This window comes from Triticum urartu, unplaced genomic scaffold (genome assembly GCF_003073215.2).
Source record: "Triticum urartu cultivar G1812 unplaced genomic scaffold, Tu2.1 TuUngrouped_contig_8862, whole genome shotgun sequence".
In the NCBI taxonomy this organism is placed as follows: Eukaryota; Viridiplantae; Streptophyta; class Magnoliopsida; order Poales; family Poaceae; genus Triticum; species Triticum urartu.
Window position 1 is genome coordinate 1 of NW_024119852.1, and position 13,539 is coordinate 13,539.

The 13,539-nt window shown below is 48.1% G+C and overlaps 1 protein-coding gene across 1 annotated transcript; it reads left to right on the forward strand.

Annotated features, from left to right (window-relative positions):
* The first annotated feature begins 125 nt into the window (after nt 1-125).
* On the forward strand, nt 126-8,095 carry LOC125532035 (calcium-dependent protein kinase 18-like). Its single transcript, XM_048696203.1, has 6 exons — nt 126-191; nt 462-466; nt 512-553; nt 7,494-7,605; nt 7,688-7,766; nt 7,887-8,095. Exons 1-6 carry the CDS (start codon nt 126-128, stop codon nt 8,078-8,080), a joined length of 498 nt encoding a protein of 165 aa, XP_048552160.1. The 3' UTR covers nt 8,081-8,095.
* Nucleotides 8,096-13,539: the final 5,444 nt, after the last annotated feature.

Genomic DNA, 13,539 nt, shown 5'->3' on the forward strand with positions numbered 1-13,539 from the left:
ATGCCGCCGGCGTCCTCGGCCCGCTCCCGGGCTCTCATGCGCAGGCTTATCCCCTCCTTCCCGCCCCACCGGCGCCCACTGCTCCGCTCCACCAGCACCATCCCTCGTCCTGGGAACACGCGGCCATGCTCAACGCCGCCTACAGCAATGGTGGTTTCCCCTCTGCTCCCGTGCCCGATACAAAGCTCGCTGTAAACTGTTTTCGGAAGGAGTTGAGCTTAGTGATGCTTAGGATTTTAGTTTGTGCCTTACAAGTAGGTTTCAAGTGTGATAGATAATTTTACTGTTTAAATGTTTGATGACATGAGTTGATGCCTTTACATGCAAACTGGCATAACATTGGCATACCTTTGAGAAATTCTAGAAATAATACTGGATTTACATATATAAAAAGTATGGACAAAATCAGTCTGCAAGCAGTTCTTGATTTTCCGCAGTCTTTGTTTCCGTTTATGTTTAAGGAACGGTACAAACTAATGCAGTCTCGGACTTTCTGACTTGGCTTTGACAGATTATGTGAGGGTGGTGAGTTGCTTGACCACATATTAGCCAAGTAAGAACTACGAGAATCCTTGACTTTTTTCCCACAACTCTTACCTTTATCACATTTTTTTATAACTTGTTTCCATGCTGGTAACCTATGAGTTATACTATGGTTTCTTAGATGCGCTACTGGGCTTAAATGTTGAAATTTCATGGTTCAGTTAGGTGCAATTTTCGACCAACGTTTTGTCACTCTATGGCGAATATTTCTTATTTATTTATTTATAGTTTTAATATTTTGATTTTCTTATTACGAGCAAAATATGCAGCAATGATTTATATGCTGAAGATTTCCCTTTTGAAGGCTAGTATTTTGGAATATTGGAGCTACTGTTGATATTTATTTCTTACGTTGTGATTCCTCATCCTAGATAAAATAAAGATTGAGAAGCTGAGCTATCACACATAGTGTGCTTGACCGTAGGCTGTAATTTTGTATGGATATATGTTACATTATTACTCCTTCAAGTTGAAACCAATTCTGCATGCACACGTTTGAATTGATTTCCACGTTTCCTTCAAAATCATCGAGTAAAATGTCAAATATATCACAAAAATTGCGCAGATATCTTTCTCAAGGTATGAGAAAAGTATCTACTCAGCAGAACAGCACATTGTACGCGATAAGATGTAAACATAGATGTAGACTGATGTGCCAAACTATTATCATGCCCAACATAACGTTACTGCCTGATAGTTCTTTTTACAGACCATAGAATGCTGAAGTCCGTGCATGATTCTGGTATGTGGAACAGAATGTTCATTGACCTTACCTGATTGCATGTGCCTGGGTTAAAACTACCATTCCTCTGGTAGTTCCAATTCGATCACAGTATGGGTTGTGGTTGAACATGCATAGAGGGCTGCTCATTTCTAAATTCATCGGCTACGTGTTTATGATCGATATTGTATTAATATGTCACTAGAAGGTGTAGTTTAGGAGAGATCAACATGATTGTATTCATCGGAGGTGTCGACTATATATACAGAAGTCCTAGCCAAGTTCTATCTCTATGCCATGGTTTAAACACCACAAGGAAATATACATGGAAGGAAACGGTGGCCGGACTAGCTCTTGGGTAGGAAACCTATCAGAATACAATGCATGATATTATTTCTTCTTACACCCCCACCCAGTCGAAGCGTCGTCGTTGATGATGCCGAGACTGGAACGAAAGCGTTGAAAACTTGCTGTTGGTAGTCCTTTGGTCATGATGTCCGCGAGTTGATCAGTGGTAGGAACAGGAACATGAACTACTCGAAACTGTCCAAGAGCAACCTTCTCACGCACAAAGTGAATGTCGAGCTCAATATGCTTTGTACAACGATGATGCACTGGATTGACGGACAAATAAATTGCGGAGACATTGTCACAGAAGACAACGGTAGCTTTGTTGATGGGGCAGTGTAGTTCTCCGAGAAGTTGCCGTAGCCAGCAACATTCAGCGACCGTGTTCGCAAGAGAACGATACTCAACTTCAGCACTTGACCGGGAGACCGTTGGTTGTCGCTTGGAGGACCACGACACAAGACTATCGCCAAGATAGATACAAAAACCAGAGGTCGACCTGCGGGTGTCGGGGTAGCCAACCCAGTCAGTGTCTGAGTATGCCGCAAGCTCGGTAGAGGAAGAACCACGCATGACCAAACCATGAGACGTCATGCCACGGATGTAGCGCAAAAGTCTTTTGATGAGAGCCCAGTGAACGTCCTTCGGTGCATGCATGTGAAGACATATCTGGCCAACAGCATAGGAAATATCCGGACGCGTCAATGTGAGGTATTGCAAAGCACCTACGATGCTACGGTAAAACGTTGCATCATGATAATCCTTGCCGGCAGAAGCAGGAGACCTTGCCGGCAGAAGCAGGAGACCTTGGGCTTCGTGTCAACCGGCGTGGCAGCGGGTGTGCAATTAGACATAGCTGCACGTTCCAAGAGTTCTTCGGCATATCTCTCTTGTGACAAGAAGAAACCAGAGGCTGTCCGACGCACATGAACTCCAAGGAAAAAATTCAGAGGACCAAGATCCTTCATCTTGAATTCAGCCTGAAGTTGTATGATGATGGACCGAAGGAATGCTGGTGAGGACATAGTCAGGACAATATCATCGACATATAGCAGCAAATATGTAGTTTCGGATGCTCGACGGAGAACAAAGAGAGAGCTATCCAAAGTGGTGATGGTGAACCCAATGCGTCGAAGAAAAGTACCAATCCGAGTGTACCAAGCCCGGGGCGCCTGCCGAAGACCATAAAAGACTTTGCGAGCGGACAAACATGATCCGGGTGAGCACGGTCGATGAAACCAGTCGGTTGCTGAGAGTAAACACGCTCAACAAGGACGCCATTGAGGAAAGCGTTGCTGACATCAAGCTGGTGGACTGGCCATCGCCGTGAGGAAGCAAGGTGCAGAACGGTGCGGACGGTTGCAGGCTTGACAACAAGGCTAAAAGTCTCACCAAAATCAACTCTGGGGCGTTGAGTAAATCCATGGACAACCCAGCGAGCTTTGTATCAGTCCATGGCACCATCTTCATGAAACTTGTGACGAAACACCCATTTACAGGTGACCACATGAGCACCGGGAGGACGGGGAACAAGAGTCCAAGTCCGGTTGGCTGTAAGAGCGGCGAATTCCTCTGTCATAGCGGCAAGCCAATGAGGATCACGAAGAGCCTGACGGACCAAACAGGGCAATGGTGATGGCGAAGTTTCAGTGCTAGCAAAAGCAACATAGTCCCGGGCGTACTTCTGATTCGGCAGTAACTTGCCAGCTTGAGCACGGGTCACCATAGAATGCGACGGCTGCCACTCGTCTGAGCATGAGGCGTTCGAGGTAGCGGCACCATCGATGGAGGAGGCCCGCCAAGGTCATGGGAAGGACACGTGGTCCGGCGAGATGGAAGAGACGCCGGGTGCAGAAGAACTTGAAGACGGCGACGACGGTGTCCTGTCGAAGGACGCCGGCGAGCTGGAGGCGTTGGTCCTCGGTGTAGAGGACGGGGCCATGGCAACATGGTATTGTGCCATTGCAGCCGTTTGAAGTGAAGAGCCTGGGGTAGAATCTGCTGCCCCGACAGACGGATTTTCTGTCATGGCAAGGGAATTCGCTGCAGCAGCAGCCGAACCAGTAGCGGCAGTTGGGGATGATGGCGGGGTAGCAGCGACGTTCCCCGCGCCTAAGGAGGATGCAGGGGCGGGCGGGGTGGCCGGGGGCGCTGGTCCCTGTCGGCGACGATCATTGGCTGCCGGAAGGATCACCGGTGACGGCTCGAGAGAGAGGTGTTCCTTGGTGGCGAGGTGCTCGTGTCCCTGAAAGGAACAATTTTCTTGTCGAAATAAACATGACGCGACGTTAGTATGCGACGAGTGGAAGGATCATAGCACCAATAGCCATGTTGCTCAGGAGGGTAACCGAGAAAGGTACAAGCGGCTGAGCGGGGAGCAAGCTTATGCTGAGCTGTGGTCGTGAGGCTGGGTTAACAGAGACAGCCAAAAACACGAAGATGCGTATAATCTGGAGGGGAACCAAAGAGAAGTTCGTGCGGGGTTTGGTGATTGCGAGGTTTGCAAGGACGGAGGTTTAAGAGATAAGTAGTAGTGCTCAAGGTTTTTGCCCAAAAACGTGGAGGTAGATGGGCATGAAAGAGCAAAGTGCGAACCGAGTCGTTGAGAGTGCGAAGAATTCATTCAGCACGCCCGTTTTGTTGAGACGTGTATGGACAGGAGAGACGAAAGCGAATGCCATGTTTGGCAAAGAAATCCCAGGTGGCATGATTATCAAACTCGCGTCCATTATCTGTTTGAAAGCTAATGATGGGGCGTTGAAATTGTGTAGCAACATAGGCATGAAAGTTTGTGAAGTGCGAAAAAACTTCGGATTTATGACGCAATGGAAAAGTGGAAACATGGTGGGAAAAATCATCAAGAATGACTAGATAAAATTTATACCCGGATATACTCGGAACAGGAGAGGTCCAAACATCGCAATGAAGAAGTTCAAAAGCACAAGTAGCCCTAGACATCGAAGTTTCAAACGGAAGAAGGACATGTTTGCCTAACCTACAAGCATTACATGTTGTAGAGGGAGATTTATTACACGAGAATTCAAAAGACGCTAGTGTTCTAGACATGGAGTCGCGCCCTGGATGGCCAAGCCGGTGGTGCCATATGTCGGTGGAGGCGGTGGTGAGATGAGCTTGTGGAGACGCCGGCGAACCAGGGACAAGTGGGCAGAGCTCGCTGTCACTGTCACATCACAAAATCACCGCCCGAGTGTGAAGATCCTTGATAGAAGAACCAAGACCGTCAAATTCAACAGTGATAGGATTTTGACGAGTTAAAGCACGAACAAAAATAAGTTTTTTAATGAGATCGGGAGTAATAGAAATATCACAAAGATGAATAGGAAAAGAGGTGGTGCTAAGGGACGCATCGCCGATGTGTGTGATGGGCAGGCCAGCACCGTTACCGACGATGACACGAGTAGGAGAAGAAAAAAGAGTTGGATTGGAGAGGATACTGGGTGTGTTTGCGAGATGAGAAGAAGCCCCGGTGTTGAGGAACCAATCTTGGCCAGCGCTACCTCCCTAAAGAGAGAGGTTATGCAGGGCTGCATGAAGTGGCGCCTGATCCCATGGCTGCATTGGCGTTGGAGGAGGAGGGTAGTAGCAAGGGTAGATCATACCAGAAGGCGCCATGGCCTGGTGCATCATGCCAGGAGGAGCGATGTCGGTGGGTGTGGTCCGAGGATGCCCGAGCTGGGAGCGCGCCAGGAGGGCGCCCACGCTTGAAACATCCCAGACACGTGATAGGCGCCCATGGGCCATGCAGAAGCTGAAGTGCTACTCGGGTGAGGCGCAGGTGCACCTGCGGTCTGGGTATTCTTCTTCTTGCGACCATGTCTGCCGTTGCCTGTAGGGGTGGCAGGGCGGAGAGTAGGGGCCGGCGCAGGGATGGGTAGCAGCTGAGCAGCACGAGGAGGAGCACCACCAGCAAAGAGAGCGGTGGGAGTCGTCGGCAGCTGCGTGTAGCGGGCGAGGCAACGTTCCTCCTGAAGCAAGGCCGAGCGAGCCTTGGCGAAGGTGAGGCCGACGGGATTGATGGTCAGCGCGGCGATGGAGTGGCCGAACTGACCGTTGAGCCCGTTGATGAAGGCGAGGAGCATGTCTTGGTCGCTGACCGGAGCGCCGACGTCGCGAAGCGTGTCGGCGATGCACTTGAGGCGGCTGGAGTAAGCCATGATGGTAAGATCACCTTGCACAAGGGTGTGGAACTCGTGCTTGGCATAAATCGCCCGTTGAAGACGATTGTCAAGGAAGAGGTTGTTGAGGGCGTTCCATGCCCGCTCGGCCGTGTCCGCCGGCTGGATGTTGATGTCGAGGATGTCGTGAGAGATCGACGTGTACAACCAAGAGACAATACACTGGTCAATCAGCGTCACTCGACGTCATGGAGCATGAGCTGGGCGTCGACGGTGCCGTTGATGTGATCAACAAGCCCGAGCTTGCGGAAGGTGATGTTGAAGTGAGTCTGCCTGATGGTGAAGTTGGACTCCTCGAAATCAAGGATAGTGGGCACATGGGAATGGATGGAGAGGAGTTGGATCGCCACAGCCGAGGGACCGGAAGCACGAGGAGCGGAGTCGCCGAGGTCGGCGAAAGGATTGCCGCCGCCGTCGATTCTTGAGGAGGAGCGCGACATGGCGACAGGAAGGAGATAGCTGCAGAAGAAGCTAGGTTTAGAATCGATAGGTATCTGATACCATGTACTCCCTCTCTCAGTTTACAGGGCGTGCGCGTACCCCTAGGTCGTCAATTTGAGCAACCTAATACAAGTCATATATTACAAAAAATATACCAATATAAACTTCAGATGTTCTATTTTCAAACGATATAATTTTTGTGTTATATAGTTTATATTAGGGTGATAAAATTGGCAACCTAGGTATACGCGTAGGACTTGTAAATTGACTTGTTCTGAAAATAGAACATCTGAAGTTTATATTGGTATATTTTTTGTAATATATGACTTGTATTAGGTTGGTTAAAGATCATGGTGCTACTTTGAAGCACAAGTGTGGAAAAAGAGGATAGCAGAATTTTCCCTTTTTATTTCTTTTTCTTTTTTCCTTTTTTTGGGCCTTTCTTTTTTATTTGTCCTTTCTCTTTTTTTGGGACAATGCTCTATTAATGATGATCATCACACTTCTATTTATTTACAACTCGATACTAGAACAAAATATGACTCTATATGAATGCCTCCCGCGGTGTATCGGGAAGGGCAATGAATGACATATATGATAAATTATGCATGGTGGCTTTGCCACAAATACTACTACCTCTCTCTCGGTTTACAGGGCATGCGCGTATCCCTAGGTCGTCAATTTGTTCAACCTAATACAAGTCATATATTACAAAAAATATACCAATATAAACTTCAGATGTTCTATTTTCAAACGATATAATTTTTGTGTTATATAGTTTATATTAGGGTGATAAAATTGGCAACCTAGGTATATGCGCAGGACTTGTAAACTGAAACGGAGGGAGTAATTTAGGAGAGATCAACGTGATTGTATTTATCGGAGGTGTCGAGTATATATACAGAAATCCTAGCCAAGTCCTATCTCTATGCCACAGTTTAAACACTACAAGGAAATATGCATAGAAGGAAACCGGACTAGCTCTTGGGTAGGAAACCTATCAGAATACAATGCATGATATTATCTCTTCTTACAGAAAGCATCTATGTCATTGATGCCTGAAGCCCTACGAATTTTAAGAGATCTACCGAGTGAGTAAGACTAGGCATTTGCGTATCCAGATGACGTAGACTAGGCATCAATTGTAAGATATCCGTCGAAGGATGTAATATATACCTGGCTCCTTTTTGCTGCATGCAGAAAATAGCAACTCTACTGATCTTACATATTTTATGCCCTTGCAGAAAAGATAGCCGTTATAGCGAAAAAGATGCTGCAGTAGTTGTACGACAGATGCTCAAGGTTGCAGCTGAGTGCCATTTGCATGGTTTGGTTCACCGAGATATGAAACCTGAGGTATACTCCAAAAATGTGAGATGGAACCGGGCTGTCAAGATTAAGTGATCTTTCGAATTAATGCATCATATTGTGTTGCCAGAACTTCCTCTTCAAGTCATTAAAGGAGGGCTCCCCCCTCAAGGCTACAGATTTTGGCCTTTCAGACTTTATAACACCAGGTGCTTGCATATGTTGTAACAACTTGTTTCATAGTATTCATGCTTGACTTACTTTCCTGTACATATGAATCATATATATTGCTCCCGAGGTGGCATTTAAATTGATCTGTCTACTCACAGGGAAGCAGTTTCGTGACATTGTTGGAAGTGCCTACTATGTAGCACCAGAAGTGCTTAAGCGCAAGTCAGGGCCGGAATCCGATGTTTGGAGCATTGGTGTTATTACATATATTCTGTTGTGCGGAAGACGACCTTTCTGGGACAAAACTGAAGATGGAATCTTTAAAGAGGTAACTTTACCTAAACTATCATGAGAGAAGTCTACTTTTCAACCCTGAACTTACACGTTGGTTTAGGAATCAACCCTCAACTTCAAAACCGGTTATCCTACACCCTAAACTATTCAACCTGTGTGACGACCGGAAACCCTATGGAAGGGGATCGATCGCACAGGGAAGGAATCGGGGAGGAAACAGAGAAGTACTAGGTGAGAGCTAGACGAAGAGGGGATGAGAAGGTTCAGATCCAATTTCCATACATGCTTAACTCATGCCACGGTACAGCCTAAGTACCCCTCACGCGCACACGGCCGTTGGCCACACGCGGCCCTACAACACCCTGGGCTGGCCCACTCTCTTCTCATCCCCTTACACTAGTCCACCGATGATGTGTTCACATCGGGTGTGACAACCCGGTTAGGATTCAACCCCCCTGCCCCGTTTACCCGGCTTTGACCGCGTTAACTGCTGACTCCGCACCGCCACGGTGTTGATCCCTCCTTTATGTGGGACCCACCCAGGAAATAATAATAATAAATTGTTTCATTTTCCCGTCCAACTAACTCTTGGAAACCTCGTTTTATCGTGGGAAGTAATTTGGATCAGCCGACCGGCCACAACTCCTGGCTGGTCGCATGCTTGCCCTCCGATTGTTGTGCGATTCATGCTCGACCACCACACGTTGGTGCCACGCGGCTGCTGGGGCCCATGCACCGCGCACACCGCTACCTTATCTCTTCACGCAGGGGCGGTCTCCTCCACCCGTTTCCTCTGCTTTTTCCTCACTTCTCTCCTTTCTCCAAGGGGACAGGAGCACTTCCTCGTTCTCCCTCCTCTTGCGTCCAGATTTGGGGGAGGGGTGACAACACCGTTCGCTGCAAGGGCGGAAACCGATGCTACAACTGCAGATGCGGCGACTAGCGTCTCTGGTGTTATGATGGCGTGATGGGCTGGACGTACGATGTTATGCAAGCGGTGGCGCCGTGGACGGAGGCACTGGCGACCGCATGAGTTGGATGTTGCAACCAGCGGCGCCGTGAGCTGGGACCAGCTGCTCCCGGAGTTGCAACCGGCGACACGGGAAGCTACGGCAGGGAGCGCTCCGGAGTCGAGAATGCCGCGACCGGCGTCAGTGGAAGCTAGGACCGGCTACGATGGATGCTGGGACCGGCAGTGGCGGATGCTATGAGCTTGCCACTAGAGATGCAACGGAAGACGTTGGATTCTGGGACGGGTGGTGGTGGATGTTGTGACGGGGAGACGACGACTGCAAGCAGTGACACTGTTAGGACCTGCAACGAGGCATGCTATGACCGGTGACAATAAAAGCTTCAGCCGGCAGTTCGAATAGCTGGGACAAGTGACTTGTCGGGCTAGCGGTGCCATTGGTACTTCAGGTGGGCGGCCGCGGGAAGCGCGCGTACGAGCCCACACTGGTACGAATTTGACAGTATGCTTTGTGTAACTTGCATGTCATATACTATCCCTTTAACATGTGGTCAAACTTAGTCTTGAAAAACGCATTAGGCCCTATATAGATAGAGGGAGTATACGACATGAAACTGTAAATGGCCTTAAATTTGGAGCAAACTATTACGTTTTGTGCACCAACCAGTAGAACCAAAAGACCGAACTGATCAAGAAGGTTGGGTAATCCACATATACACCCCCCTCACGTGACTCGATAAGGTGTACACGTGGATAGAAAGATGGAAAGCAAATTTTTTATTTTTTTCGTGGCAAAGTGTAATAATTTAGTAATATCAAGATGATACCATTTACACCCGGCCTCTGCAACAACATAATATCACGACCTAGTCAAGACATTGAGGATGCACACAAACAACAACACCACATAAACATAAACATAATATCATAGACCTAGTCAAGACATTGAGGATGGGATGCACACAACCCGAAAGATGTCCCAAACAAGTTGGGGTAAGCTAGAGGTGAAACCCATAAGATCTCGCAACCAACTGATGATTCTGGCACATGGATAGCAAGCTTCCACGCACCCCCTGTCCATGGCTAGTTCTCTGGTGATACTCCAGTCTTTCAGATCCCTCTTTACAGACTCCTCCCATGTCAAGTTCGGTCTACCCTGACCTCTCTTGACATTATCGGCACATTTTAGCCGTCTGCCATGCACTGGTGCTTCTGGAGGTCTGCGCTGAATATGCCCAAACCATCTCAGACGATGTTGGACAAGCTTCTCTTCAACCGGTGCTACCCCAACTTTATCTTGTATATCATCGTTCCGGACTCGGTCCTTCCTTGTGTGGCCACACATCCATCTCAACATGCGCATCTCCGCCACACCTAACTGTTGAACATGTCGCCTTTTAGTCGGCCAACACTTAGCGCCATACAACATTGCGGGTCGAACCGCCGTCCTATAGAACTTGCCTTTTAGCTTTTGTGGCACTCTTATAGAGAATGCCATAAGCTTGGCGCCACTTCATCCATCCGGCTTTGATTCGATGATGCACATCTTCATTGATATCCCCATCGTTCTGCAGTATAGACCCCAAATATCTAAAGGTGCCCTTCTGAGGCACCACCTGCCCATCCAGGCTAACCTCCTCGTGCCTAGTAGTATTGAAACCGCATCTCATGTACTCCCTCCGTCCCAAAATTCTTGTCTTAGATTTGTCTAGATACAGATGTATCTAACACTAAAACGTAACTAGATACATCCGTATTTAGACAAATCTAAGACAAGAATTTTGGGACGGAGGGAGTACTTGGTTTTAGTTCTACTAAGTCTAAAGCCTTTGGATTCCAAGGTTTGTCTTCATAGCTCTAACTTCCTATTGACCCCGTCCGACTATCATCAGCTAGCACCGCATCATCCGCAAAGAGCATACACCATGGGATATCTCCTTGTATATCCTTTGTGACCTCATCCATCACCAGAGCGAAAAGATAAGGGCTCAAAGCTGACCCTGGTGCAGTCCTATTTTAATCGGGAAATCATCAGTGTCGCCATCACTTGTTTGAACACTTGTCACAACATTATCATACATGTCCTTGATGAGGGTAATGTACTTTGCTAGGACTTTGTGTTTCTCCAAGGCCCACCACATGACATTCCGCGATATCTTATCTTAGGTCTTCTCAAAGTCAATGAACACCATATGCAGGTCCGTTTGCTCCTTGTATCTCTCCATGAATTGTCGTACCAAGAAAATGGCTTCCATGGTCGACCTCCCAGGCATGAAACCAAATTGATTTTTGGTCACGCTCGTAATACTTCTTAAGTGGTGCTCAATGACTCTCCCACAACTTCATTATATGGCTCATCAGCTTAATTCCATGATAATTAGTACAACTCTGAACATCCCCCTTGTTCTTGAAGATTGGTACTAATATACTCCGTCTCCATTCTTCTGGCATCTTGTTTGCCCGAAAAATGAGGTTGAAAAGCTTAGTTAGCCATACTATAGCTATGTCTCCGAGGCCTCTCCACACCTTAATGGGGATACAATCAGGGCCCATCGCCTTGCCTCCTTTCATCCTTTTTAAAGCCTCCTTGACTTCCAACTCCTGGATTCGCCGCACAAAGCGCCTATTGGTATCATCAAAGGAGTCATCCAGTTTAATGGTAGAGCTCTCATTCTCCTCATTGAACAGCTTGTCGAAGTACTCCCGCCATCTATGCTTAATCTCCTCGTCCTTCACTAGGAGTTGGTCTGCTCCGTCCTTGATGCATTTGACTTGGTCAACATCCCTTGTCTTCCTCTCTCGGATCTTGGCCATCTTATAGATATCCCTTTCGCCTAACTTCGTGTCTAACCGCTGGTAGAGGTCCTCATACGCCCGACCCCTTGCTTCACTCACAGCTGGCTTTGCGGCCTTCTTTGCCATCTTGTACTTCTCTATGTTGTCTGCACTCCTATCTAGGCAGAGTCGTCTAAAACAATCTTTCTTCTCCTTAATAGCCTTCTGAACATCATCATTCCACCACCAGGTATCTTTAGCTTCTCTTCTACTTCCCTTGGACACTCCAAACTCTTCTGAGGCCACCTTACGAATGTAAGTCGCCATCTTCATCCACATATTGTTTGCATCGCCTCCTTCCTTCCAAGGGCCCTCCTTAATGACCCTCTCCTTGAACGCCTGAGCTACCTCCCCCTTGAGCTTCCACCACTTTGTTCTAGCAACTTTGGCACGCTTATCCCACTGGACACGAATCCGAAAGCAGAAGTCAGCCACCACGAGCTTATGCTGAGGTTGACACTCTCTCCAGGTATCACCATACAATCTAGGTGCGCACGCCTGTCTTCTCTTCTCGAGAGGATGAAATTTGGCTAGAGTGTTGACCACTGCAAAAAGTCACTAGATGTGATTCTCTCTTTTAAAAGAGGGTGTTAGCTACGATCAGGTCGTAGGCTAGAGCAAAGCTTAAGACATCTTCCACTTCTTGATTCCTGATGCCATAGCCAAAGCCCCCATGCACCCCTTCAAAACCCATGTTAGATGTACCCACGTGGCCATTGAGGTCTCCTCCTATGAAGAGCTTCTCGCCAATCGGTACACACCTAACCATGTCCTCCAGGCCTTCCCGGAACTCCCTCTTGGTGTTATCATTATGGCCTACTTGCTGGGCATACACGCTGATAACATTGAGAACTAAGTCCCCAACTACCAGCTTGACCAGGATAATTTGGTCCCCATCTCTCTTGACGTCTACCACTTCATACTCGAGGCTCTTGTTGGGCAAGATGCCTAAAGCTGACATGACCAACCATGCACAACAAATAAGCAAAAACAACTTTTCACCGTCTTTGACACCACACCACACAAACTGCGAGAAAGGTACCCCGAAAGCAACGCATCCAGGAAGGAAACAAGTGGCGCGCAAGCACCGCTGCCACGTGATCTAATCACTGAACGGTCAGATCGTGGGTTTTCACCCTACAGAGCATGCCTAAGCAATCTCCGAAGAAATGATTTTATGGACATAATGCATAGACACCGCCATCGGTAGGTGCGATCAACAAAGGTCAGACCTAGGTTTTTCACCCCCAAAGCTCAACACCTGGTTCTCGAAGAGCACCACCTAGCCGAAATCACCTTGTGTTGCCACCACCACTTGCCAAAGAAGATGGTGCTGGCAGGAGAGGCACACCTACACCTAAGTCATGTGATCAAAGCCACACGTGTACACGAACTGCCGCACAACTTGAAGAACCGAACTTTGTCAATACCTTCATCTTGCACGTGCTACACAAGGCGATGACGGCGCCAAGATGTGGTGACGTATTTGTTGCCACCACAAGTCCTAGACGCACCACCCCCACAGACCTTCCCCACTGTTGCACCGCTTCACGTCAATGTTAGCCGTAGCCAGGTGGAAGCAAAACCGCCTCCTGAATCAACAATGAATCATTGGTTTTGGGCCGGGAAGACTACCGCCGCTAGACCGATCCATGCGGCCACCGGACGCTCTCACGGCAGGGCCCGGAGGGGCCACAATCAAACCTCCTCCT

Bases quoted from the DNA above. Each gene is read 5' to 3' on its own strand.
- LOC125532035 (XM_048696203.1), top strand. From the start codon at position 126: ATGCTCAACGCCGCCTACAGCAATGGTGGTTTCCCCTCTGCTCCCGTG. The intron at 554-7,493 runs GTAAGAACTACG...ATGCCCTTGCAG, and splicing joins CTTGACCACATATTAGCCAA to AAAAGATAGCCGTTATAGCG. The intron at 7,606-7,687 runs GTATACTCCAAA...TTGTGTTGCCAG, and splicing joins ACCGAGATATGAAACCTGAG to AACTTCCTCTTCAAGTCATT.